Genomic DNA, 25,267 nt, shown 5'->3' on the forward strand with positions numbered 1-25,267 from the left:
CACAACTAACAAGAAGAGGAGCCTTCAGTTAAAAATAAATAGTTACACTCCCTTTTAAACTTCGCCTTTATCACCTTCCAGTAAGCCAAATATCCAGGCAAATAAGTACACTGATGAAATCCTGGGAGCTGCACCTATTATCCCTGATCACACAGACTCACACAGAGTGCGTTACCAGAATTTATTTTCTGTTCTCTCTCAGATTAGATTTTACCCGTGAGGTTCCACCCATGTACCACCCATGAAAAGATGAATTCCAACTTTAAGACTTTGCAAATGTGAACATGAACCAGTCTGGTGGGTTTTCCTGTAGATTATTATTCCTAGTTAACAATGAACAAATCTTGCATGAGTGGAAAGAAACAGTGCCTGCAGGAGAAACCACCAGGCGCTGTGATGAAGCTACATGTGTGTAACTCTATCTGTTCCAACAGAGGAAAAGCTCTGCTGCTACTACTGTTTCACAGTGAATCATTAATTCACATTAGATGGATAAACCCTGAATGATTAGGTGCTTTGCTATGTGTGGCACTTCTTCTGAACTTTGCTCCTAATCTGGACACTGTTGCAGCAGCTTGCACCTTGTTGCAGAAAAAGAAAGAGTCCTTATCTGGAAAAGTTGCTCTCCTCAACACAAACACAAGCGTGTTTTATCTAAAAAAAGCTGCACACGCCAGTCAGCCCCCTTTTTTCACTCTTTCACCCTCCTGGAATCTGCTCCTTGACACCAGCCTCTTTCCGTTATATTTGGCATTATTCAAAGTTGCACATAGATGTGAGTGAGGCAGCTCCTCCTCTGTTACACCGCGCTTGGGGCCATTTGTTTTCCATCACTTGTGCAGATTGGAGTCATGCTTGCTGTGAGTCATGCAGGGTGGGTGGATGTCTACACTGGGTGTGGTGGGTGAGGGATCCTAGTGGCGCTTGCGGCTGCCAGTGGAGGAATAAAGCATCTAATTTGGCTCAAAATTGCATAAATGCAAATGAATGGATAGGGAACTTTTATTATAACCATACACATAAGAACAGTTTCTATATTCTCTCACATGAGTATGTTTTGTGCAGCTGCTGATGCTTCAACAGCTGCACAAACACGACGCGCAAGCGCTTTGCGCGGAGATGGTAGTGACTTCAGAGTTAGTCAGACCTGCACGCTGCTTTTGCTTTTAAACTTTACTGTGCGTGTGGTAAATATTGCCCAGTTATGTAATAACACCGCGGGTGCAGCCATATACACCAAATGTTCAGTTCCCTCGACCAATGTGCGCACCAGATGTGCTCACGACGGATTTACTGCACACAATAGATCAGCAGAGCGCAGACCCCCGAGAAGGTTTGACTCACAAACCCACCCCTCTAAAAAAAAGAAAGACACAAATCCCACCTCCCTAAACACCCCCTTTTCCACCTCCTTCCGAAAACTTCTACCAGTTTTGAAACTGGTGACTAAAGCAGCTGGAGGAGTCCATCACTTGACTTTTTTCCCTGCAGACTATCTGTCTCTGACAAGGTAATTAGTTCCCTCAGGCGCAGTTTTTTTTTTTTGTATTTTTTATTTTAACTCAGCTTTTGGTGCCTTCTACTACACCTGCCTGCCAAGCTGCAGCTCTGATGGGCGCGGCTGGGACCTGTGCCCAAATCTCTGTTTTGACTTGCCTGGGAAAGTTGAGCGAAAAGACACAAAGGGACCGAAGACTTTAAGAACATCCCACCACGTCGCCGTCCACTTCATAACGCATAGTGTCTCCATCATATGTTCATCTTATCCCTCTCCTGGACGCGATCGGACGGTCTGCCTGGCGAGGAATCGGGATTTGATTGTGTGCTGGATTAGGTATGGATTGGACACCGGATTAAAAAGTTGTTTATGCTGGATGGAGCTGATGTTTCTTCCCACCTGGCTGTTGCATCTCTGCACTAACAAGCGGTGATGGGCTCTTTTTTTATTACTCTGCGCATTTGTTGGCTTCATGTGATGGAATTGCGTTAAGTCCACTATAGGCTGCACATATAATATTAGTCCAAGTACTTAACTGGTCTATAAAACTTAGTGGGGGGTTTTGGGATTGTTTTTCATCCGGTGGTATCTATAGCCTGTTATAATGACCCCAGGATAGTTTTACGGGTATTTCTGCTGCGCTATTTACATCCCTCTAAATATATTGCAGGACCTGGCCGAGCTGTAGCATCAGCCTTTTATATGTGATGTTCAGATCAGTTACAGGCTATAACAGGCAGATTTGTACAAGCTTTTAGAGGAAATATGAAAAAACTGGAAAACTTTAATAGTTGTTGCACTTTACAGGTTAGAAACTGAGATTTGAGCATGTTGGCTGTGATAAAACAGGGGAAATGCCACCACTGGGAGTATCTCTGTTTGTTTTTTTTTTTTGCTTTAGCTGAAGCACATGCAGTTAAATGTCCCTGGTTGGCATGGGTGTGGTGAGAGGATGGTCTTTCAGAGCTGGGCTGTGATCCACTGGCGTCTTTTGTTCTTTTGTTAGTCTGTCTCCAGAGACTTTAAAGTAAATACAAAGTATCTGAAATCTATAGAAGCGGCCTTTTTTTGTGGTATCAACTATTCACAGTGGGTTTAAATGCGTCCGGACATTTGTTATATGCAGTTCATTATATCTAATTTGTGCCTTATGTGTTTGTTGGGCCTAGTGCCGAGTTTCTGCTCCTTAAAGTTTAAGAAAAACATGAATCTGATAAAATATTAGATTGGGGGATTTAAAATAAGATCATGAGACTGATGTGCTGATATTTTTCTGTCTCCAGTGGCATGAAATCTCAAATTGATGCGTAAACAACAGATGAAAGCAGCCTTGGTCTTTAATCCGAATGATTCCCGGAACAATTTGACATTTTACCCTTTTCCCATCAAATGTTAAAATGCTAAATTGCCGTTTAACCCCAGTTACAAGTTAAGGCTTTGAGCTACATTTGGTCCAGTATGTGCATGATCAACACCGCCATTTTATCATCATCTCACCAGATAAGATGGGATGGAGGAGTTAACAAGCGAGATGGACTTCTCAGGAGAAAGCGGTGAGATTCCTTAATTTACATATTAATTAATTGACAAACACACCATAGACGCACGAGTTGAAGGGTCAATTCATCCAAATCACACAAAAAACATCTGTCCACACTTGATACATGCAGACACTTTGCAGAGATAAATCAGAGACCTCCATTGGATGCTTTTCTTGGCTGGCTGGCTTTGTCTGTCTTTTTTTGGGGCCTTACCATCACTAACATTACAGCATGTCTTCGCTGGTGTTAGCTTTCATTTCTGAGGGTGTAAGTCACCCTCTGGGTTTTCCTCCAGTAGTCATAACTCATTGTAAGAGGACAGCTCATCCTTGCCAATACCTTGACACGAGGAAGGATAGAGAGTTCACCAAACGTCTGATTATATGTTTGACGCCGTCTGAGAGAAACATATAATCGCTCGTTTTGTCCTCTTCCTCGTTTTATACTGAAAAAAAAAAAAAAGAAAAACTGTTTATCTATGTGGTGGTTTTCAAACCAGACGTTACAGGAGCACTTTACAGAAGAGAGTAAAGAAAGATAGAAGAAACAGACAAGACAATGTGGTTTGAACACAATAAACCGATTTGGCGATTGTAAAAGTGACAAAACAATGAGTTTTAAGAAGCTTTGAAATGTTGTCAGATGTTGTTTCCAAGTCGAGGAGCAAAATCGCGAACCTTGACCCTGAAACAGACGAAAGACCCTGAAAGGAAGGAAGAAGAGGAAGACGGGGAGGAGGATAAGGAGGCACCATGAAATTGAGATGGAATTTAGGTGGATTATAATTGAATCCAGGAAACTTCCACATGGAGACCAAGACGCCTCTTAGCGGGAGAGAAGTGAAATAAATTAAAGCTACACTTGTCTCCGTTTCATCGTTTATGACGAGATCGCCACAGACCGTTGTGTTAATAGTTTCTTCCTCTATGTTTTAACTAGATTTAGATTTAATATTCATAAAAAGGACAAAATGTTTTTTCTCCGAGATCAAGAATCTTAAAAATAGTAGAATTCACTCATCTTACTGGAAATAAGCCACAAGAAGACGATTTAGCTAAAAGTCTCATAGAACAACTAACTCTATGACAACTGAACAGATGAAAACCTCAAAATCTACTGAAAGCTCTGGAAAATGTGTCTTATGCTGACAAAATAGAAAGATAAAAACAGTGACACCCACATAAAATACATTACGTCAGATATAATAGTTTAACTGTTTTATATGAATTTTATTATTTATTAAATATATAAAATGTTTCTGACTTTATTTGAGTAAAATCTATTACATTATCAAAAAACATCTTAAATTTGACAGAATAAACTGATTTAAGATCATTTACTAATGCTTTATTAATACGTTTAAACCAATACCAATAATATAAATTACTTAATAGGTGACCAAGTGGTGAAAAATGTTTGTGGCTGATCTGTCATTATCATTAAATAGTTCTTTATAAGTTACTGTTGTTATAAGAGGGCTAATCCTTCACTTTAATTAGTGGAAATGTTCATTATCATTCCTCCACTTATGGGCGTTCACAGAGAACTACAGTTTGTTGCACATGTAAAATAATTTAAGACCTATTTTTGCTTATAAGTACATTATTACAGATAAATTAAAAGTTTCTACATTGCTGTTAGAGGTAATTCTATCATCAGAGTTAATAATGAATGTATGTAGCATTATTTAATCCCTATCTATTGATGAAGTCAGTCATTATCGCATATGTGGTACTGAAGTCTTCTGCAGCGCCACGGTGAGGCTCCCTCCGTCAACACCGTCAGTCACAGTCACGTTAATGCAAACATGAGAAACTCATCACCATGCCAGTCACTCAACACTCGAGTCGACACCTGCTAACTGAGAGTTTACATGTTCAACATGTACATGTTTTTAATAACACACAGGTATTAACATCGAATGCACAGTGTGACAGTTTTTTCTTGTCATCAGTTGTGACAGAGACTAGAACCTCCACAACCAGACTGACTTCTCTACCACCAAGTGAGTGCCGCTTTCTCCAAGTCATGCTCGCTTTAACCACTGTCAGTAAACTAAAAACATAATACAGTAATTATAGCTGAGGGTTTCTAAAGGAAGTACCCGATGAGTAACAACTTCTCCGTGTTTTGTTGTGTGTCTTCTTGTTGCTAGAGGGAACCAGCGGATCAAATCACAGGAATATGTCCAGTGGTGCTGGAGGGCTGGGCTTGGAGAAGAATGTCTTAACCCAGAACAGCAGTGGAACGTATTTCTCTTCATGTGAGAGCAATTTTCCACTCGTGGGCCAAAACTGGGAAGTTGTGGTTTTGTCTTTGGACAAGTTTTGAAATCCCGAATGTTATATTTTTAATCCACAGTAGGAAGAAACGTTTGCTAATTTTAATTTCTGGGTTTGTTGCCCCTCACTTGCAGTTTTTACCAACTCACCGGCAACAAATGGAGAAAGTACTGTGCTGAAGTAAAAGTAGCTATACCATGCTGTAGAAGTACTTCATTACTAGTGAATCAACTGCATGGAAAATAATCCTTAAGTGAAATTACATAAGTTTGAATGTGAAATTACTCAACACAGAAATAGGGATCTGTGTATCACACTGTCATGTACGTTTAGAGTCACTGATGTATTGATGTGTATGAAGCATTTTACTCACAGACACTTATACTCACTGACACTATACAGATTTCCGAGCTAGACACATTTCTGCAAGTACTGTACAAAACAGTAAATATGATGCACTTGCACTTTACTTAATTAGATTAAAGCTCAATACCAGTTGCTATGACTCAACTTCCAGATAACTTCACTTGGATGACCCCAAATCTTCACAGACACAGTTCACAACACTTTATATCCGCTATTTTCTACTTTATCTAGAAACAAATACACTATTATGTAACGCTGTATATAAAGCTGCACTCATCTGGCAGCTGTAGTTAGCAATTGCTTCACAAATTAGGATTTTATATACAAAACAATGAACTTTTTTAACTGCACAACAATGTAATTACCCAAGTAAAATACTTAAGGTTAGTTTTAAAACGTAAAAACTTTAAACTTCTTAAAACTCATTATTCAAAAGCAATCTAATAATATCAGATATGATTATAATATGATTATTATTACATTGTAGTACTTCTACTTTTAGTCATGTAAGGGCTTGAGTACTTCGTCCACAATTGAGAGTAAAAGTACTTAATTACACTCCACCACTACTTCCTGTTCACCTTATGCAGACATATTCCTGTTTATTCTTTCACACTGTTGCAAGAAAACCAATAATAACTTGTTTACATCATTCCTCCAGCCTCTGTAGGTGTAAACACCAGCAGCTACAGCTCCTCCTCAGGAGTTTTCCTTGGAGACTCCTCAGGAGGAGGCGATGGAGGGGGGAGCTACATGGACGGAGAAGGGTACAGAAGTGGAGGAGGCGGAGGAGGAGGCAGTTATCTCGTGAGCTCGGTGTCAAAGGTTAGGTCCAGCTCATCGGGTGGTGCTAGGAGAGCACAGACTGCTGGCTCAGCAGGAGGCCTGTCACCAGCTTTCCGGGAAAGGAAGATCATATCCAGCCGCTCAGCAGGTTATGACGGTGAGGTCCTGTAAATAAAACACAGTTGGCATCAGGTCGTCTGAAAGAGAAGCATGAAAAAGTGAAGGAAACTGTCGGGCATGAGGGGGCTGTTTATACTTCTGCTGAGCTATTGTGTTTTATTACAGGAAGCTCCAGTGCTAATTCCTCTCCAGAATTTACACGCAAAGACTATGGAAACTATTGTGAGTTAAACCATAAACATTATTGTTGTGCAATGTTGTTTCAGCTTTATCATCTACTTCAAGTGTCCGTGTGTATTTATGTTTTCCCTTTTTTCTTTCCAGGCTCCTCCACCACAAGAGGGAGGAGTGAAAGCAGAGGTATTGCTTTAAAATGTTTTAATTATGACCATCTGACTCTTAATTGTCATAGCTAGCGTTTTATTAAACCAAGATTCCATTTCTCCGTTGTGTGTTGTGATTTTTTCCAGAGAGCGAGATCAGAGCCAGATTACAAAGTGCCTCCCCCACTCCCTGCAGATGTAAGACCTCTTGGATCAATCTTCTGTCTGTTACGCAATTCCTCATAAAGCAACAAAGCATCTTTATTTGAGGGCACATTCAAGGACCCATTTGGATATTTAAGGATTTTTACTGCAGGGTTATTTCAGAGCAGCATAGTTTTGAACAGTGTTACTGTCAAATACTGGCTCAGTATTCACTAAATCCCTCGTGCTTAGGAGATTCCTTCTCTTCTACTTCCCACATGCACGTCCATGAAATTTCAATTAGTAACACATGTGCAGTTGCCCAGACACAAGATATCCATCAGTGAAAGGAGCAGGGTGAGATTTAAACAGGGACGATCATGGTTTTGTCTGCATCATGTTGAGTGTTTGTTTACATGAGGGGAAGAAGTTAAGGAGCAGATTTGTGGTGGCACCAGTGGTACCCATGAGTCACTGTTCGCAGCAAAAATAAAAGCACAACAGAAGCCTCCTGCTCCCTCTGCTGAATAAAGCGTATAACTGCTATTGTTTGTTTCACATTTTTAACAGTTAGTCATTGTGAGCCTTTTAATCCACATCTAAATGCTGTGTATCAAATTACTAGGTTACATCTTCTGTGCTACTAATTACGAATGCTACGAATACTTATATTCTATTCCTAGTAACCTACTGCAGCACAACAGAGATACAAGCAGTAAATAATTAAAAAGGCATTTATATTTTTAAACAGTTAGTTAAAAGGAACAAGAAGCTGAAAGAAAGCATGTTAAAGTGATCTAATCTGCTCTGAAACAACCCTGCAGTAGGTGTGTATCTGTATTATATGGGTTATGTTGTTTTGAGTAGTTTAAGGAAACTGCTGCCACATAGGCGTAGAGTAAAAAGCAGAGTACAAGTAGCATGAAGGAGGATTGTTTGTGTGTCTGCGGTTTTGCAGGGACAGAGCTGGATGATGTGAAGAAGCTGCTGAAGGGGCGCTCGAGCAGTGTCAGCCCCACTCGCTCCTCCACCCTGCCTGTCCCTAAAAAGGTGGAGGCCAAGACTGTCTCTGTGGCCACTCAGTCTGGTATGTACCCCCCACTCAGTCGCACACGTGCACAAACACTTTGTCTCCCTCTGAAAGTTGTGCAGATTGCGATAGCCTCGGTTTGTGCTTCTCAAAAAACTCTTCTTCTACAATTAATTCAAGTGAAATAAGTGAAACCCTCCGAGGCCTAATGAGGGTACACTAGCAAAAAATATATCTTTACACATTTCTAAAGATTTGTTTTGATGTGATTAACTATCTATATAATCATAAAACATAAAAGACAAAGACTTAAAGTAAAAGACTTTTTCCTTTTCCTTTGTGTTTTTCTCTCCTACAGTTTCAACTTCATTTGGCTCGGGTGCGAGATCAGCTGGATTCAACACCATTGACACATCAGGCATCTTTGATGCTGTTCTCACATCTGGGCAGTTTGATACTGGTGTAAAATCAGGCCAGTATGATACCAGTGTGAGATCAGGACAGTTTGAAACTGGTGTCAAATCAAGCCAGTATGATACCAGTGTGAGATCAGGACAGTTTGAAACTGGTGTGAGATCAAGCCAGTATGATACCGGTGTGAGATCAGGACAGTATGATACTGGTGTGAGGTCAGGACAGTATGATACTGGTGTCAAATCAAGCCAGTATGATGTTAGTATGAGGTCAGGACAGTATGATACTGGTGTGAGGTCAGGACAGTATGATACTGGTGTGAGGTCAGGACAGTATGATACTGGTGTCAAATCAAGCCAGTATGATGTTAGTATGAGGTCAGGACAGTATGATACTGGTGTCAAATCAAGCCAGTATGATGTTAGTATGAGGTCAGGACAGTATGACACGCTGGACACCATACTGCCATCTTTTTCTTGGTCCACCTCCACGCTGCCCTCCACCTCCACCACGGTGGTCGCTGGTAACTCCAGCAGCTACACGTACCAGGTCAACACAAACAACATGTCAGGAGGAACCTCGCTGCTCACCCCCGCCTCACCGCCATCCCTGTCAGGTGAGGCATCTTTTAAATATTACCTGTAACCTGCAGGTCTAATTTGTAATGTGATAAGGGATGGTATGGAGGTGGGTTTGTCTCTGTTGATTAATTAATTAGTTCTTTATTGTAATTATTAAGCACAGTCTGTTAAATATTAAATTATTACTTAGTAGCCTATATGTCCTTCTTAAAATCAGCAGGTTATAACTTTTGCATTTTGTAAATATGTCACACATGTTATTTTATGATGTATATCTCTGTACAGTTTATGGTTTTCAGAACAATCTGGCGCCCACTTCTTGCAGTGTGCTCACCACCAGTGGAGCCAACGTAAATGCTAACCTGGGAGGTACGGCAACATATTTTCTGAGAGTTCACACAAACATTAATTATTAGGGAACTCAATAAATATCAAAATGGCGCCTTTCTAAACATTAATGTTTGTATTCACAGGTTATGGGGTTCAGAAGAATGTGTCAAATGGTGGTGCCGTCATCAGCACTGGTGTCTCATCAAGTACGTTCACAGTTGTTGAAATCCTCTCTTATCTGATAAAACCAAGTTTGTACAGCTCCTGAAAACGACAGATTCTTTTGTTTTGTTGCTGTTGTCAGCCACTAGATCCCAAAGTGACGATGCCTATAAGAAAGACTATAAGTTTGTGGTCGATAAGGAGAACGTTCCAGTCAAGAAGGACTCAGAAATGCTCATTCTGGCTAAAGACAGTGGGAAGCAGTTCACCAGCAGCAGCGGTGTTCATGTAGGAGGAGGTGAGCTGGATATGACTGCCCCCTTCTGGAAAAATAATGAATTATGAAGGTTTTTTTTTTTTACTTTTCTTTTTTTTTACAAAAATTGATATTATTTATTAATATGATTACTATTATTTGATCATCTGATTACTCACAAGTTTGTTTAAAATTTACAGCACTGAATTAGAATACGAACAATGTCTTGTCCTCCATCCTGAAGCCTTGGTTTTAATCTGGCTTTAAAAGTTGCAGTTTATGTTGAGCTCATTTATTTGAAAAGTCGTGTTTCATTGAATTTTTACTTTATTTTAACCAAAAAGCGCTTGAAGAGCTTTGGTTGTGTTTAAGAAAAGTATTTGTAATTTTACAGGGTCGGTATCTGGAGATTCAATAACTAAAGAGAAGCTTATTTCAAGCTACAGTGAGACGGTCCCACTGAAGACGGAGACAGGCAACTCCTACTGTGAGTGGATATTTGAATCAGGAACAAAACACTTGATTGATTGATTGATAAAAATATTTGATTAATGATGTTTATGTGTTCTCTTGTCAGACGGATCATCTGGAGTTGTAATGAAAGACAAAGCCACATATGCAGGTATGTTTACATTTATGTTAATATTCACATAATGATGAGTATTTTAGTGTTTGAAAGGAATTCCAACGTGATTTCACTCTTTACTTCATCCTCAGAGATTCGCAGAGACAGTGGTGTCTTCGGAGGTGGAGGATTTTGCTGCTGCTCTGACTCATGTTGCTCGTGGTGGAAATGGCTGCTCGGACTTCTCCTCCTCTCCCTGCTCCTGTTGGGACTCCTGTTTGGCCTCATTGCTCTGGGTAATGTCCAATTAATGGTGAAATTACAAAAGAAATATACCCAAACATAAACCTTAGAAATCTGGAGATAATTTCTGGCGTGGGAGTGGCACCAATAAAACGCGTGTTTGAGTTTTAACGGGCTGGTACGCATTATTTCACAGTGCTACTAAGACCTGCAAGACTTTAAATGTGCTCCTCTCCCTGGAAAGTTGATCTCTGGGTGCTGTCCCACTCCCATAAAGTTGGTCTGGCATTCATTGTCGGGGGAGAAGCAGAAATTGTTGCTTGGTGACATCAGAGACTCCTGTTTATTTTCCTCCTGAAGAAGAGGTGTTTATCCTGCTAAAAATGTGACATACACATCGAACATCAAAGATTTTCAGACAGTTAAATTATATCTGAAGACATGGGCATGAAAATCATTCAGTATAACAAATACAGACTAAGGCTGTAAGTAGACTCCTCAGGTATCTGATATTTAATGTGTTTATGTTGTCAGACTTAGAAAATCCCCGTTCTTCCCACAGTTTTCATAGTTTTCTCATGAATTTTCTATGAATTTCTTGACTTTAGCTAAGGAGAATTTGGCAAAATGTCATGGGAAAAACTGCTGATGAGTGGAGCAGGCTTACACATGACTTAGGTTAAAAGGGAGGCTTAGTACAAGTAGCACAGACTGGAAAGTTGCAGGTTTGGCACATAAATCTGGGTGGGAACAGCACACCAAACAGCAGCGCTTGCCCCTCATTATCAGTGGGAAAGACTTATTCTTATGTCAATCAAACAGATGGATTAGTTAATTATTTACGGCACGTCTATTTTAGATGTACAAGCTACTTGTATGTTCATTAATGTGCAAATTTGAGTTGACTTTAGCCTTAGATTTTGGTTCTTGGTAGATGTCCAGTAGTAGTATGCATCACATTGTGGATTCAAATCTACTAATTATTTCTTCATGATGATGGAAACTGTCACATTAGAGAAGTCAGAGCTCCTGTTATCTTATTACTGTGTGCACGTCTTAACAAATGTTGATGCTCGTTTCTCAGCTGAGGATGTGAGGAAGCTGAAGAATCGAGTGGCTGCCCTGGAGGCCGAGTCCACAGTAGCCGCTGCTCGTACCAGTCAACTGAAAGGTGACTCCAATCACATCAACACCTATGTGGACGGTGGAGGTGGTGGCCACACCGATAACACTCTACACCTGGGTGTTGGAGGTGGAGGAGGTGGAGGCTCAAGCTCCAGAACACAAATCGGGGTTGCTGCTGGCGCCGGGTCCTCTAGCGGAAATGGCATTGACACTGGTATTACTGGGGCCATCGGGTCTGGGAGGGCCGGTGGAGCCGTTGGAAGCGGTGGAGCTGTTGGAGCCGGTGGAGCCGTTGGAGCCGGTGGAGCCAGTGGAGCTGGTGGGAGCAGTGCTGCAGGTTCTGGCACCAGCTTCAGCGTGGGCGGGGGGACCGCTGGTGACGCCGCTTCTCTTCAGCTTACCATCCAAAATTTGATGAAAGCTGAAATGCAGTCACAGGCATTCAGAGGTACTACACATACAGTAGACTGTGAACTGCACGTACAGTACACTGTGAACTCCACATACAGTACACTGTGTACTGACACTACTACTACAAACACTTAATTCATGATCACTGAACTGTTGTTTTCTGTCTCAGCTTTCTTAGCATCCTCAGTGCAGGGAGAGCGAGGACTGCCCGGGCCTAAAGGTGAAATTCAAACAATATTTGTTTCCTTTTTTTCATAAAATATAATAATGAACATGCTCATTTATGCTTATTTTGTTTTTTTTTTCAGGGGACCCTGGATCTAAAGGTACTTCTAGCACAGATTTTATTGTGCAGTATTTTTATACAGTATATTTGTCAAATCTTACTCTTATCTTTGTCATGTCCTGTCACAGGAGACACTGGTTTCCCTGGAATTCCAGGTGAGAAATGAAGATAGTTCGTTACAAACTGTGTTTTCTTATTTATTGTGTGAGATCATGATGTCTTTTTACTCACTGTGACCTCTGACCTCAGGCCATCCTGGTGCGATGGGACATGCTGGCCCAGAGGGTCCTAAAGGACAGAAAGGAATCCAAGGTACCGGGAGTGCTTCAGACTTCAAAGTACAAAATACAGGAACCGTCCAGTTTCTGTAGTATGAATGATTTTATATGATGTCTGATCAGGTGATCAGGGACTGGAGGGGCTACCAGGCACCAGGGGTCGTGACGGTCCACCTGGCTCTAGAGGTGAACCAGGACCTCCCGGATTTGGAGAGAAAGGTGAAAGAGGTAAGGCTCAGCATCACTTCTTTATGTTCAAATAAATGACAACATTGGAATCAGACCTGTGCTGTTATCTACAAACAGCACCAGGTGGCAGTATAGAGTCATTTACAACAATATTCAGTGAGAGATATAAATATCTGTACTGTGACTTAGACACATAAAACATTTAGGTATAAAAATGCTCCACATTTTGAAAAATAAAATAATATTTTCCTATTTATACACAAATTATTAAAAAATTATATTAAATTCCTTTTACATCTCCATCTTGGAGTACTGTGAAAGACACAAAGTGTTGTTTCATTGTCATTTTTACTATGATGAAACTGTGGTAATTTATATTTACGGTACATTGGTGTCATTGGTACTTTTAGTATAATCACTCTTCAGTGTCTACAGATATTGTTTTGAAGTCTCATTTGTTCTTGAATTTGTGTATTGCATTTTCATTATATTGTTCTATTTTTGTTCTTTTTTTATTATTCTTATTCTCATAGGTCATAAAATAAAATTCTGATAATGACTTGGTTACTGTGGTTTTCCTTTTATTAATTATCCGTCTTTGCTCTAGGCCCACCTGGACCTCCTGGACCTTCTGGGCCTCCAGGTAACCTTGTCACTGTTGTTATCAATATTTAACATGACACTAATACCAGAGCTGATTATTACATTGACCAACACCAACTATGTTAGTGCCTTGAGTTAATGCGTATTACACGAACTGTCTTGATACAGGTCAACCAGGTTCTGCAGGTTTCCGTGGCGAGGCCGGGCCACCTGGGCCTAAAGGTAATTTTCATCAACGTCGTTGACTTGTTAAATACAGAGCAATGGATCGTTCATTTAATTAGTTTATAATGTTTACTCACAGTCACTCTCCTCACTCTACAGGTGACAGAGGACTTGCTGGATTTCAGGGACTTAAAGGTTTGTTGTCACTACATCAAGTTTTTAGGATGTGTGGGGTCATCGACTATTTCTAACCACAGTTTGCTTCATTGTACTTTAGGTGAAGTTGGTGAGAGAGGTCTCAGAGGTCAGCCAGGTCAGTACAACTCTGAGTATTAAACTTTCACTGATAGTGTTTACACGTTATACTCTGTGCAGCTTCGTAATCCGGTTGTACCTCTCCTCAGGTGACCCTGGTTTACCAGGTCAGCCTGGACCAGCTGGGGAGAAAGGACTTAAAGGGTCAATGGGTGAGTCATCAGATCTCCAGCCCGAGATAATTAATATCTTATATTAATATTTTTGTTCCCATATTTACCAAAATATATGAATAATAAGTGTACATAAGTAAAACTGTGAAGTATTCTGCTATGTTACACTGAATATTTCTACTCTAGTAGTTTATGTTATTTAGACTATTTCTTATCTGGAAATAGTAATTTCCTGGAGTCTGGTTGCCTGAATTTATTTTACGTTTTCAACTCTACATTTAAACTTGATTATGATGAGTTAAGGGGATGTGTATGATCATCTCCCACTCACAAAGTGGAGGACGCACTTACAAATGATGGAAAATAATACACTTTGCAAAAAACAGTTTTGCTTCTACACATTAAAAATCTATTATTTCAACCATTTAGAACTAAAGTTAAACTTTAATAGTTTAACTTTAATTGTTTAAAATGTTTTTTTGATTTGAGTAATGACAGCATTAATTAACATTCTCCACTAGAGGGCATCAGTGAAAAGTGTTTTATATCCCTTCCTCATCAAAGAAAAGCACGCTGCAAAACTATCACAACAAATGTTTTATTATTATTATTTATTATATTAATTATTATATATGTTGTTTTATATTGATATTATTATTTTTTCTTTGTTGTCATCAGGGCTGTCAGGACACGATGGTGCAAAAGGATCAAGAGGTAAATTAATTTCAGCATTTCAGACATAACAATAAGCACAAAGATGTAACTTTGCACATAACACAACTCATCCTCAAATCACCATAAATAATAATTTAATCCGTGGTCATCAGGTGACCAAGGACCTGCTGGACCTCCCGGACTCAGAGGTCCTGCTGGGCCACCTGGAGATGCTGGACTTCCAGGTAAACTGAGTCCGATTTCACCTTCATGAAACTTTATCTTATTATATGTTGAGCTATATTAATATTATCATTAATGAGACATATGATAATTTCTGATATCTTCCACTCTGTAGGAGCTCCTGGGCTTCAAGGACCACCAGGTACGAACCCCTTAATACAAAACACATATGGCTTTACTATTAATAATTCTATTAGATGGCTAGTGGCCAATTTTTCACTTTTACCGCTGTGAAACCTGAAAATGTTCATATTTCCTGCTTTTAGGGATACCAGGGAATCCAGGGGCACCAGGGGCCAAAGGTACCGTGAGCTGTTAACTTCAGCTCTTTAATGAGGCCATTTAAAGAGCTTCTTCTTTCTAAAATACTGTGGTTTTGTCATATTTATGACTGAATCATATTTATAATGAAACTCTGCATGTCTCTGTCTGTCTTTAGGTGAAACTGGTCAAGCAGGAAGAATCATCAATGCAGGTGATCTTATAAAATGTCCTTTTTAATTATAATATCCTTTTAATTAGTCTATAATTTGCTAATATCTGATATTTTTATTTTCCAGCTGGCTCCACGTCTATTGGCATCCCCGGACCACCTGGGCCTGCTGGTCCTCCCGGCCCTGCAGGACCTCCAGGATTATCAGGTCTGACACATCATAAACCCAGAAACTAGTCAGACAATAATCTTGGCATTCTGCATATCCTGCATCTTAGGCCTGAATGATTGTTCCATAGTAGTAAGAATACGTTTCCCTCTTTTAACCTTCAAAATGTTCACACTGTATTTTTTTATTTAACTCCTCAGGTCCCATTGGTCCTGCTGGTCTGCCTGGTCAGCCTGGTAGGTCACAACACTTTGTCAGTCTCAAAGGAAGTTACTGTTATGTGGCCCCCAGAGTCTCATGGATGCTGCATTTTCTTTGTCTTCCCAGGTCCTAAAGGAGACAGAGGATTTAAGGGAGACCAGGGAGAAGCAGGAATAACAGTGAGAACGTCTGAGACCATCAGCTCAAGCAGAGCTGAGCGTGAGTGTTTACCTATACAATACAGTATATACAGTACCTATATATTAAAATATATAGTTTGATGCTTTGCTTGAAAACGGACTGTGTTTAGAGGTTAGGACAAGCTGCTGATCTAATCTGATCTATCTGGTGGTGGAATATGATTTGCACTTATATCCTCCATGTAGAATCCTCACCTTGCAATTAAAAGTTGAATTAATTAGCAACTCCTTCCACTTAAGTAAATTTTTTTTTAAATTTCTACAAGCCAGTATTGTTCATCATTTAAAGTTATGTGTTTCCTTTTGCTGCTTTAGGTCAGTTTGGTGCTGGTGGAACATCAGTAGTAGTCGGCCCACCCGGCCCACCTGGGCCTCCAGGACGTCCAGGTAAATAAGACAACATCAATAATCTTTAATAATTCTGCAGGAATCTTTCTGACATTTTTTGAAAACGACCACCTTCCGCTTTTCTTGTCTTCTTTAACTACTTATACTCCTTTAAACTGACTGTTTGAAAATGTTTTCAACAGGAGATTCAAGACAGGGACCTCCAGGACCACCTGGGCCTCCAGGTCAGCCAGGTACGTATTTTATATCAGCTGAAATATGTATTTTAAGGCGAGAGGACTGGACAGTGTGTTTGGCTTGAGTTCCTTCACTCTTTCAAGTAACTTCATATCAAATTGAAATAATCTCTTCTGCTTTTTTAGGTTATGGAATACCAGGACCTAAAGGAGACAAAGGGGACTCAGCCTTTACATCCAGCTCTGGTATGATACAAAAACTAAACTTCTGTTGTTTTAATATAAGTTACATCATTTACATAAACGACAGTAACACTGATACGTTACAAAAGACGATGACCACACTGTTTACAACACTGTTTTTCACACAGGAACATTTTATAGTGGACCACCAGGGCCGCCTGGGCCTGCTGGGCCTCCTGGACTTAAAGGATCCACAGGTGATCATATGTTTGAGTTGATTTTTATTCTTTTTGTCTCATTATGACATTTTACTTATTCATGTAATTTCCATTATTATTAATTGTAGGTTCTCCTGGGCCCAGAGGATACCAAGGTAACTTTCTTTCATATTTGTGTCCGTTGTGTCCTGATCATTTGCATGATGAGCATCAATAACTGTGACTTTTCGTTTGTGTCTCAGGTGAACCAGGACAGCCAGGTTTGCCTGGCTCTCCAGGAAGATCAGGAAGCTCTGAGAGAGGTCAGACTTTAGTAAATAATAATGAATCACATTAAAATAACACATCACATTTGTGATAAACCCCTTGAAGTACTAAACATGTGTGGGTAGAAAGCTTAATTCATATAATATTGTGCAAATGTACATTTTAATATTCATTTATTCTTTATACAGTGTCAACTTACTCTGAAGGACGTGGGATCCCTGGACCACCAGGTCCACCAGGGCCTCCTGGACATCCAGGACCACAAGGAATCAAAGGTAGAGTTAAACTCACATTGAAATCTGTCAGTGATGTTATTGTCTTTATTTTAGCATTAATACTGTACATTATCTGCCTGTGTGCGTCACTCGACTGTAATGTTTTTGTTGTTCATCATTTCAGGGGACACTGGAGCTCCCGGTATTCCTGGCGCTTCAAGAGGTATAAAAACCATAAATAAATTTATGCTTTATCTTAATTCACAAAGTTAATTGTGTTTCGCTTGAAAAGGATTTTTCATACTGTCAATTTTTTCTTCAGGTTCAATCTCGGTCACTTCAGGCCCTCCTGGTCCCCCAGGTCCCCCTGGCCCTCCAGGCCAGCCAGGTTCCTTTGCTTCGTCTAGTGAGATGCGCCAGTACATCACTGACTATCTAAGTAAGTGTTTTTTGTGCAAGATCACAGGGTCATAGGCTGACAGCGTGGCAGAACAGATTATTAACACATTTTATCTGCTTCATGCAGGTAGATCTAGACAGTCTAGTATCCCTGGACCACCAGGTCCACCTGGGCCTCCAGGAAGCCCTGGAGGCTTCTCTGGCTCCATAGAGGAAATCTCTGCCCAAGTCATTGCATACATGCAACGTAAGCTGGTGCTTTTCCTTGTCATCCGTATTTCTGAGTACACATTTTTTTGTGCATAATTAATAAAACACATTGTGTAATTTCAGGATCAGGTTTAGTCTTCAGCAATGGTGTTCAGGGTTCTGCAAGAGCTGGCTCCAATTCTCCATCTCTGTCAGTCAGTCAGCTCATCGCCATGCTTCAGAGTAAGTACAACATTTATTGTAACTAGAAATCTACAACAGTCCACTGCACCTGCTCATCTCATTTGAACGTGAACACAAAAACGTGACGACTTAGTTGTTCAGAGGATGCATCATACTAATTTCCCTCTCTCTGCTGTGATCTGTCCAGGTGATGATGTTAAGAGATATTTGTTAAAGGCAGGAGAAGTAAGTGGGTCAAGAGGCTTTGCAGGAACTTACAGTGTACAGGAGGTCGCCACATATGTCTTCAACATCATGAACGGTAAGCACATCTTGCACTAAAGTAATACACAGTAAAACACTGGAACTGGTGTCTGGATTTCAATTAAATTATTTCTATTTTTAATTTCAGAGAGAGGGATTGCTAGAGGTCCTCCCGGGCCACCTGGTCCCCAAGGTCCTCCTGGGCCTCCTAGTGCAGGAGGCTCTGGCTTTACCACTGCTACGATTGACTATGCTGCACTCATGAGAAGTAAGACTGAATCTTTCACTTTGACTGTTGATAGACACTGAGTTTAATTCACCTCTAGCATGAAGACAAACTGTAAACCCATCGACTCCACTCACTCACCATCTTCACCGTTTCATCATTTCTTACACAGACTCAGACTTCCGCTCATGGATCAGCTCGGCTGTACAACACGGCCCTCCCGGTCCACCGGGTGTCCCAGGGTTGCCTGGTCCTCCTGGCCCTCAGGGGCCTCCAGGAGTCTCCACTGCCACTGTGTATGGGGGGGCAGGAGGTCGTGGCTACAGCTTGGAGGAGATTCAGCGTTACTTGCAGGGTGAGTTTGACAGAGGATGAACATCACGTATAACTACTACATCACTGCATTGAGGTGACAAGTCACACATGTTCAGACAGTGTAAAGTTACTCTTGTGTACGGTGACACAACACAGCATCTCTCCATTTAAACCTGCCTTAACGAAGCGAGACATTAGAGAGGTTGTAATTTAACTTGATGAAAATTTGGTTGTACAAAGACGCCGCTTCTTTGCTGTGCACTTGCGCAATTTAGAATAAGAGTAATGTTAATGTATCCTACCTCAGGTTCTGGGTTTAGAGGACTTCCTGGACCTGCTGGTCCTCCAGGTCCACAGGGACCACAGGGTCCACCAGGCAGTTACACTGGATCAATTTCCTACAGTGGAAACTTCCCTCGTGAGAGCATCCGTGCTGAAGTTCAGGAGTATCTGACCAGTAAGCATACTCACATCAGATATAAACATGATCAGTCTCTTTGGTCAATCGCGACTCCTTTCACCTCATACCATACACTTTATTCTTTAGGTGACAGTGTTCGTCGTACCATCACTGGACTTCCAGGACCTCCAGGACCAAGGGGTCAAAAAGGAGAACGTGGAGAGCCTGGTTACATCCACAGCCAAAGCTACTCTGACGGTATCTCTCGCCTCAGTTCTGATCGCAGAGAGGTCGACGTCACCAAGCTCACTGAGACACTGGACTACTCTAATGTCGCCCTGAAAGTTACAGACTACATCAAAAGTGAGTTTTTACTTCACAGTATAGCTGTCAACTGTATTTTATTTTAGTGCAACAATATTATTACATTAATATCACGATAAATGTTAATGTTTTTTTTCACTCAGATTATCTTTATTTATGGATATTTAGTTACAATGGTCATAACATTCATCAATGACTTTTTTGATTCATGCACAGATTGATGTGATTGTCTTCATCTATGATCACACATGTTACCGCAATGGTGTTTTCTAACCTATAGACCAAGGCCTGCTGCAGGAGTATCTGGTGGAGGGTCCTTGGAGGGCAAATGTAAGAGCAATTCAAGGCCCCCCTGGACCACCTGGCCCAGCCGGACCACCTGGTTACAGTCGCGTTATTGGAGCCTATGGCAATGTCACAGCTGACCTCATGGAGTTCTTCAGAAGTGAGAATACAGGCTTATGACTTTCCACATTCAACAATGGAAAACTATTCAGACTTATGTAAGTGTTGCTGGAAAATGTTGCTTCATCATGATTAAATCTGTGCTTTTGCTCTCGCACAGCTTATGGCACCATCCCTGGCCCTCCAGGAAAAACTGGACCAAAGGGAGACAGAGGGTACCCAGGACCTAAAGGAGACAAGGGTACATTCAAACAGAGCCGATGAAACACTGCACACTGCTCTCCAAGCCTGAACTAAGATAAGTAATCTAAGGTTTTTGTGTGTTTACAGGTGATCCTGGACAGCCAGGTTTAGCAGGACTACCAGGAACCTACACTGTCCAAATTCCACACAGAGTTCAGAAGAGAGATGCAGGTAAAATATTTAAAAACAGATAAAACCACAAAAAATATCCAGTATAACAAACATGTAAGTCATTGCTAAACCATATTTTCTATTCACTGCAGACAATAAAGCGGGTGGCCATCGTCAGAAGCAGCGTCGTCGAGCCAACAATGGCTAAATGGCTATAATACTACTGGATCATGTCAGATTTAATTTCAGTTCCTTATCTTTTATTTAGTGTTCAACTGTAGCAATGAAATTAGTGGAAATGCTCCTTATTGTTGCCATCTGTAGAAACTTCAGAGGACAATTTACAAAAATAAAAGCAAACAAAAATGGAACAGTCTCTTTAAAACAGCCTTAATAGAAGTATAGTTTTAGCTACTGGTCGGTTTTATTCTGACACAGACTATTTTTTAATATGTGGGTGTGCAATGTTTACTTAGCTTTGTTAGAAGTTTGCATTTAAAGCTTTTTCAGGGGTGGCTTTGTTTAGGAGAGCATCAATGTTTAAGCTATAGCTGGAATTTGATATTTTAAATGCACTTTTGCATTTCTTACAGTGCTTGTGTGACTGATGTACTTTTTTAAAAATGTTTTTGTCTTTTGAGGATTATATTGTATTGAGGATTATAAGTGTTAAATGTAGGATCAAGTTAAAACTTCAATATTACATAAAAAAATACTGTTATATTACCCATGTAGGCCAACCTCCAGCCTTTACGACCCCTGGCAGATATCCTATCACCAAACAATTTATCATATGATTAACATTTTAAGTATATAAAGCACCAATATCTGAACCTGACACAGTTCCTGTCAAACTGTGGGTCATTGGGGGTGGGTGGGAGATGAGGGTATATGCCGCTGACAGTTCTTTCGTAGTCACTTAGAAATGGCTGATTGCATTGTATATTTTTGTATACGAGTGCACTGAAAACAATATATTTTCTTTATACCTTTAAGTGTTGAAAAGATTAAATTATAAATTGTGCCCAGATTATGTTTTACATGATTGAACTTATTGACATTTGATCAGTATATTTGAAAGACACAAAAATAAATCTATTTTTGGACTTGTGAGTCTTGATATTTGCATGACTAAATTGATCTCAAATGTATTTTTAGACAGACATTTTATTTACAAAAAATAAATAAATAATTAATACAGTTTAAATTCATTTGATGTAAAATGCCTTTTCATATGTTAAAATGCATATAACAAAAAAACGTGAAATCTAAGGGGTGTATGGTGTAAGACCCCTCCCAACAAACTTCATGGGATGGACTATAACATGGACGATAATAAAGAATTTTGACATAAATAATAATCACGATGATGATGTCAGGTCCCATCCTCCTTACTGAAGGGGCAGAGCTCTACAGCTTAATGGCCACTGGAAGAAAAGATATCCTGCTACTCTGTACAGCCAGCACACTGTATAGTGGGTTGGAGGGATTGTTTAGGATTGAAAGGAGCATCTTTTTCTCTCATCTCAATATTTAGAAGGTCAAGCTCCATGTCCAGAATAAAGCCAGCCCTCCTTGAATTGTCCACTACCTTCATGTTGCTGCTCCAGCAGATCACAGCATAGAAAATGACACTGACCACCACAGACTCATAGAACATCTGCAGTATGGTGCTGCAGACGTTGAAGGATCTGAGTCTCTTTAGAAAACACAGCTCCTACATATTTTTACTCTGATGCAACCTCCAACTCCTCCACCTAATAGAGAGAGAACTTATAGGACTCATGTCAAACAAACTGGTGGTAGATTCCTTTCTGAATCCACCACCAGTTTATTTGTTTAAGTTGGAGATAAGCACACAAGACCACAAAGTGGTTCACCACCCTCTGTTACTCTGTGATGTCTCCACCCTGGATACATCCTACAACAGCAGAGTTATCAGAGAACATTAGAAGTGGGCAGGACTCTGGGTTGTACCTGAAGTCCAAGATATAAAGGGTTGAAGAGAAAGGGGGAAACAAATGTCCTCTGTGGAGCAACTCAGCTGCAAATTGTCACATACAAAGCTATACAGTCAGACAGACTGGGGGCAGTCTGTGAGGTATAATCTACCAAATTGTATATTATGTGTCTACCTGCATGTTTTGTAGTTTGTCACTAATCAGCACTGACTAGATGGTGTTGAATGTGCTTGAGACATCATTGACCCCAATTTGAGGCTGGTAGGCAAACTGGTGGGGATCAAGTGAGGGTTTGACGAGAGGTCAATGGACCTCCAGAATCAGCCTCTCAGAAACCTTGATGTACAATGTCAAATCCACTGGTGTGTTGTTAGGGACACTTGACCATGTCTTCAACTTTTTTCACCCCTTAGCAAATCTCTCAGGCTGATGTTAAATATGTGTTGGAGTAACAGGTCATTTCTGAATTTAACTTAGTCTCGTAATACATTTCCCAACAAGAGAAAAATTGATTAACTGGGGGAACAGTGTGTAGGCACGTCCAGCTCAAATGGATGGCTGAATCAAAGCAGTAAAAAGAGATTTAGTCTACATTTACATTTAGTTATTTGGCTTTTAGACACTTGTAAGTGTCTTAAAAGTTATGTGCAAAGAAAGCAAATATCTGAGCCAAGGAGAGGAATACAGGCGGCTACAGGAAGCCAGTCCAAGTCAGTATAAAAAGTGGTGTAATGTGTGTATCAGTATTAATGACAGAAATGGCGAGGGTTAAGGCTTTCAGATTCACCGCTCATCTTGAAGAAGACCTTCTACTTCTGGAGCTTCTGTGTGAACTACTCATATAATGCCTGCAGGGGGCAGCAGATACAAACAACTGAGTCAACCAGTTTGAACCCTCGGATCACTAAAAATATGAAAATCTTCATACTCGCTGCAGGAACTTGAAAGTACTCAAAGCTTTTATGACTGTAGAGAGTATTTTAAGATACATAAGTTGTTGACGTACATGGATTTGTAGATACATAATCATTCTTAGTGTCTCTTCATGCCCTCTCCTGGTTGTTCCCTCTGTCTTTCTTCAGCTTTTAGATCCCATGTTCAATCAGAAGGTGGCACTTCACATTCTAAGAAAACATGGGCAAACAAATAATTAATTAGCTGAATTTATGAATATCAACCTCTGTACTCTACTTTATCTTAATTGGAATTTATCTAGTTTTTATTTGTATTAATACATCCTGTTTTATTTTGGTGTTTCCTGTTGAGGTTCCAGGTTGAAAACTGATTGGCAGTTGTTAATTACTGAGGGGCTGAGTTTATTTAGGCTGGACCTTTGTTCAGCACACACTCTCCCTTTCTGGAACAGCACCTTTGTTTTGCAAGGTGTATGGTTTTCATTCATTATTTCAGTAAAGTTGTCTGCTTGATGCTGATGACTATCTGATGTTGGGACTCACTGAGATCACAAAAGGCCTTAGAGAAAAAGGCTTAATGTGGGCGGCCATCTTCCTTGTTTGCATGAGGTAAGTAGAAACAAGAGAGAGAAAAGAACAACAACAAGCAGCAGACAAACACTAGGCAGACAGAGTTAAGTCACAGACAGGAGGACAGAGGAGACACAAAGTTATTGACATGCAGCAGTCTCACTCTAGTAAGATATGGTTTACAGTCACCTGCGACGCCTCTCAAAAAGAAAAGTTTCAAAGTAGAGTGTCTGGCTGAAGGACCTTTGCAGGGTTCAGAACCCAATAAAGAGAAAAAAAAAAGGCATATTTATTTCAAGCAAAATTAATTCACAAGTCTGAACAGTCTGTGGTTTGACAGTGCGCAGAGAAGCAGACGTGACAAGTTAGAACCAGGGCTGGAGGCAAGATGTTTTCTGGTATATGAAATGACAAACGTATAGTGCCTTTCGATTCCTATGTAAAAACACTTTAGAACAGTCCTTCAGTTTGGTTCAATGTGTTCCTCAATGATGAACTGATAAGATTATGGTGGTCAGAGGTTAAAGGTCAATTCACAGATTCTCATGTTCAGTCTGCTGTTCTGAATCTGGACAAACATGGATGTAAACAGCATGTTGACTAACTGGGGGAATCATACAACAGCAAGGTGGTGAATGTAGTGGTTTATGTTTTTATTCTCTTAATGAGTTTGACTCAGTTTGATGCAAGAAAATAATTTAAAGCTTTTGAACAGTTGTCTGACCTTTCACAGTTTTTACTTTTTTAAAGTTAAATGTCAGTTTTAAATACATGTCAGCTCACCAGTGTGGAAAGAAAATCTAGATTTATGACCGAGTAGAAGTAGTTAAGATATTTATCTTCACTGGAACATAAGATCTCTCTTTGGGCTGTGGGAAATAAACAGCATTTAAAAAAGTTTTACATATAAATTAAATATTTAAATTGAGAAAGTTACTGGAAGGTAATATTCATTGATAATGAGAATAATAACTCACAGCACTGACACATGAAGTGAGTCTGCATCATTGGTACTTCCATTTATTTAGTTATACCCCCCCCCCCCAAAAAAAAAAAAAATAAATAAATAAATAAATAAATAAAACACAAAGCCCTCTCTTACACTTGACATAATTATGAGATCTTGTGTATGTGACCTCTTCAGAAAATATAGGACAAGCTCAAGATTGCATATCTTGTTAATCCATCCTCGCAAATGAGGAGGTAGGAATAGAGAAATTTAAAGTTGGAGCTCAAGCTTCTTTCAATTCTTCTCATCGCACAGGCATGTTTTACAAGAGCTAACCTGCAGTCATTTGCTAGGCTTAAAGACTGCAGGTCACTGCAAGTC

The 25,267-nt window shown here is 40.1% G+C and overlaps 1 protein-coding gene across 4 annotated transcripts; it reads left to right on the forward strand.

Moving 5' to 3' along the window:
• Positions 1-1,425: 1,425 nt before the first annotated feature.
• col17a1b (collagen, type XVII, alpha 1b) lies at positions 1,426-21,598 on the forward strand. Of its 4 annotated transcripts, XM_026355244.1 has the most exons (56): positions 1,426-1,834; positions 2,999-3,051; positions 4,994-5,044; positions 5,195-5,302; positions 6,349-6,630; positions 6,759-6,815; positions 6,918-6,953; positions 7,064-7,114; positions 8,019-8,147; positions 8,449-8,643; positions 8,725-9,120; positions 9,371-9,454; positions 9,559-9,621; positions 9,720-9,875; positions 10,228-10,320; positions 10,411-10,455; positions 10,551-10,694; positions 11,726-12,214; positions 12,347-12,397; positions 12,486-12,503; positions 12,592-12,618; positions 12,713-12,775; positions 12,865-12,969; positions 13,538-13,573; positions 13,702-13,755; positions 13,858-13,893; positions 13,976-14,011; positions 14,103-14,165; positions 14,805-14,840; positions 14,954-15,025; positions 15,139-15,165; positions 15,290-15,325; positions 15,463-15,498; positions 15,584-15,664; positions 15,826-15,861; positions 15,953-16,045; positions 16,342-16,413; positions 16,557-16,607; positions 16,737-16,796; positions 16,922-16,990; positions 17,080-17,106; positions 17,194-17,253; positions 17,407-17,493; positions 17,618-17,656; positions 17,756-17,872; positions 17,960-18,079; positions 18,166-18,264; positions 18,413-18,526; positions 18,617-18,736; positions 18,867-19,049; positions 19,317-19,466; positions 19,557-19,772; positions 20,014-20,178; positions 20,299-20,379; positions 20,469-20,552; positions 20,645-21,598. In XM_026355244.1, the coding sequence occupies exons 2-56, from the start codon at positions 3,009-3,011 to the stop codon at positions 20,698-20,700; spliced, it is 5,298 nt and encodes a 1,765-aa protein (XP_026211029.1). In that variant the 5' UTR covers positions 1,426-1,834; positions 2,999-3,008; the 3' UTR covers positions 20,701-21,598. The 4 variants fall into 4 exon arrangements, with proteins under 4 accessions (XP_026211029.1, XP_026211027.1, XP_026211030.1 ...); XM_026355242.1 differs by having other exon boundaries at positions 8,449-9,120; XM_026355243.1 differs by having other exon boundaries at positions 1,825-1,927; positions 8,449-9,120.
• Positions 21,599-25,267: the final 3,669 nt, after the last annotated feature.

The sequence above is a fragment of the Anabas testudineus genome, chromosome 15, assembly GCF_900324465.2.
Source record: "Anabas testudineus chromosome 15, fAnaTes1.2, whole genome shotgun sequence".
Classification (NCBI taxonomy): Eukaryota; Metazoa; Chordata; class Actinopteri; order Anabantiformes; family Anabantidae; genus Anabas; species Anabas testudineus.

Bases quoted from the DNA above. Each gene is read 5' to 3' on its own strand.
- col17a1b (XM_026355242.1), top strand. From the start codon at position 3,009: ATGGAGGAGTTAACAAGCGAGATGGACTTCTCAGGAGAAAGCG. The intron at 9,622-9,719 runs GTACGTTCACAG...TGCTGTTGTCAG, and splicing joins CAGCACTGGTGTCTCATCAA to CCACTAGATCCCAAAGTGAC. The intron at 12,619-12,712 runs GTGAGAAATGAA...CTCTGACCTCAG, and splicing joins TGGTTTCCCTGGAATTCCAG to GCCATCCTGGTGCGATGGGA.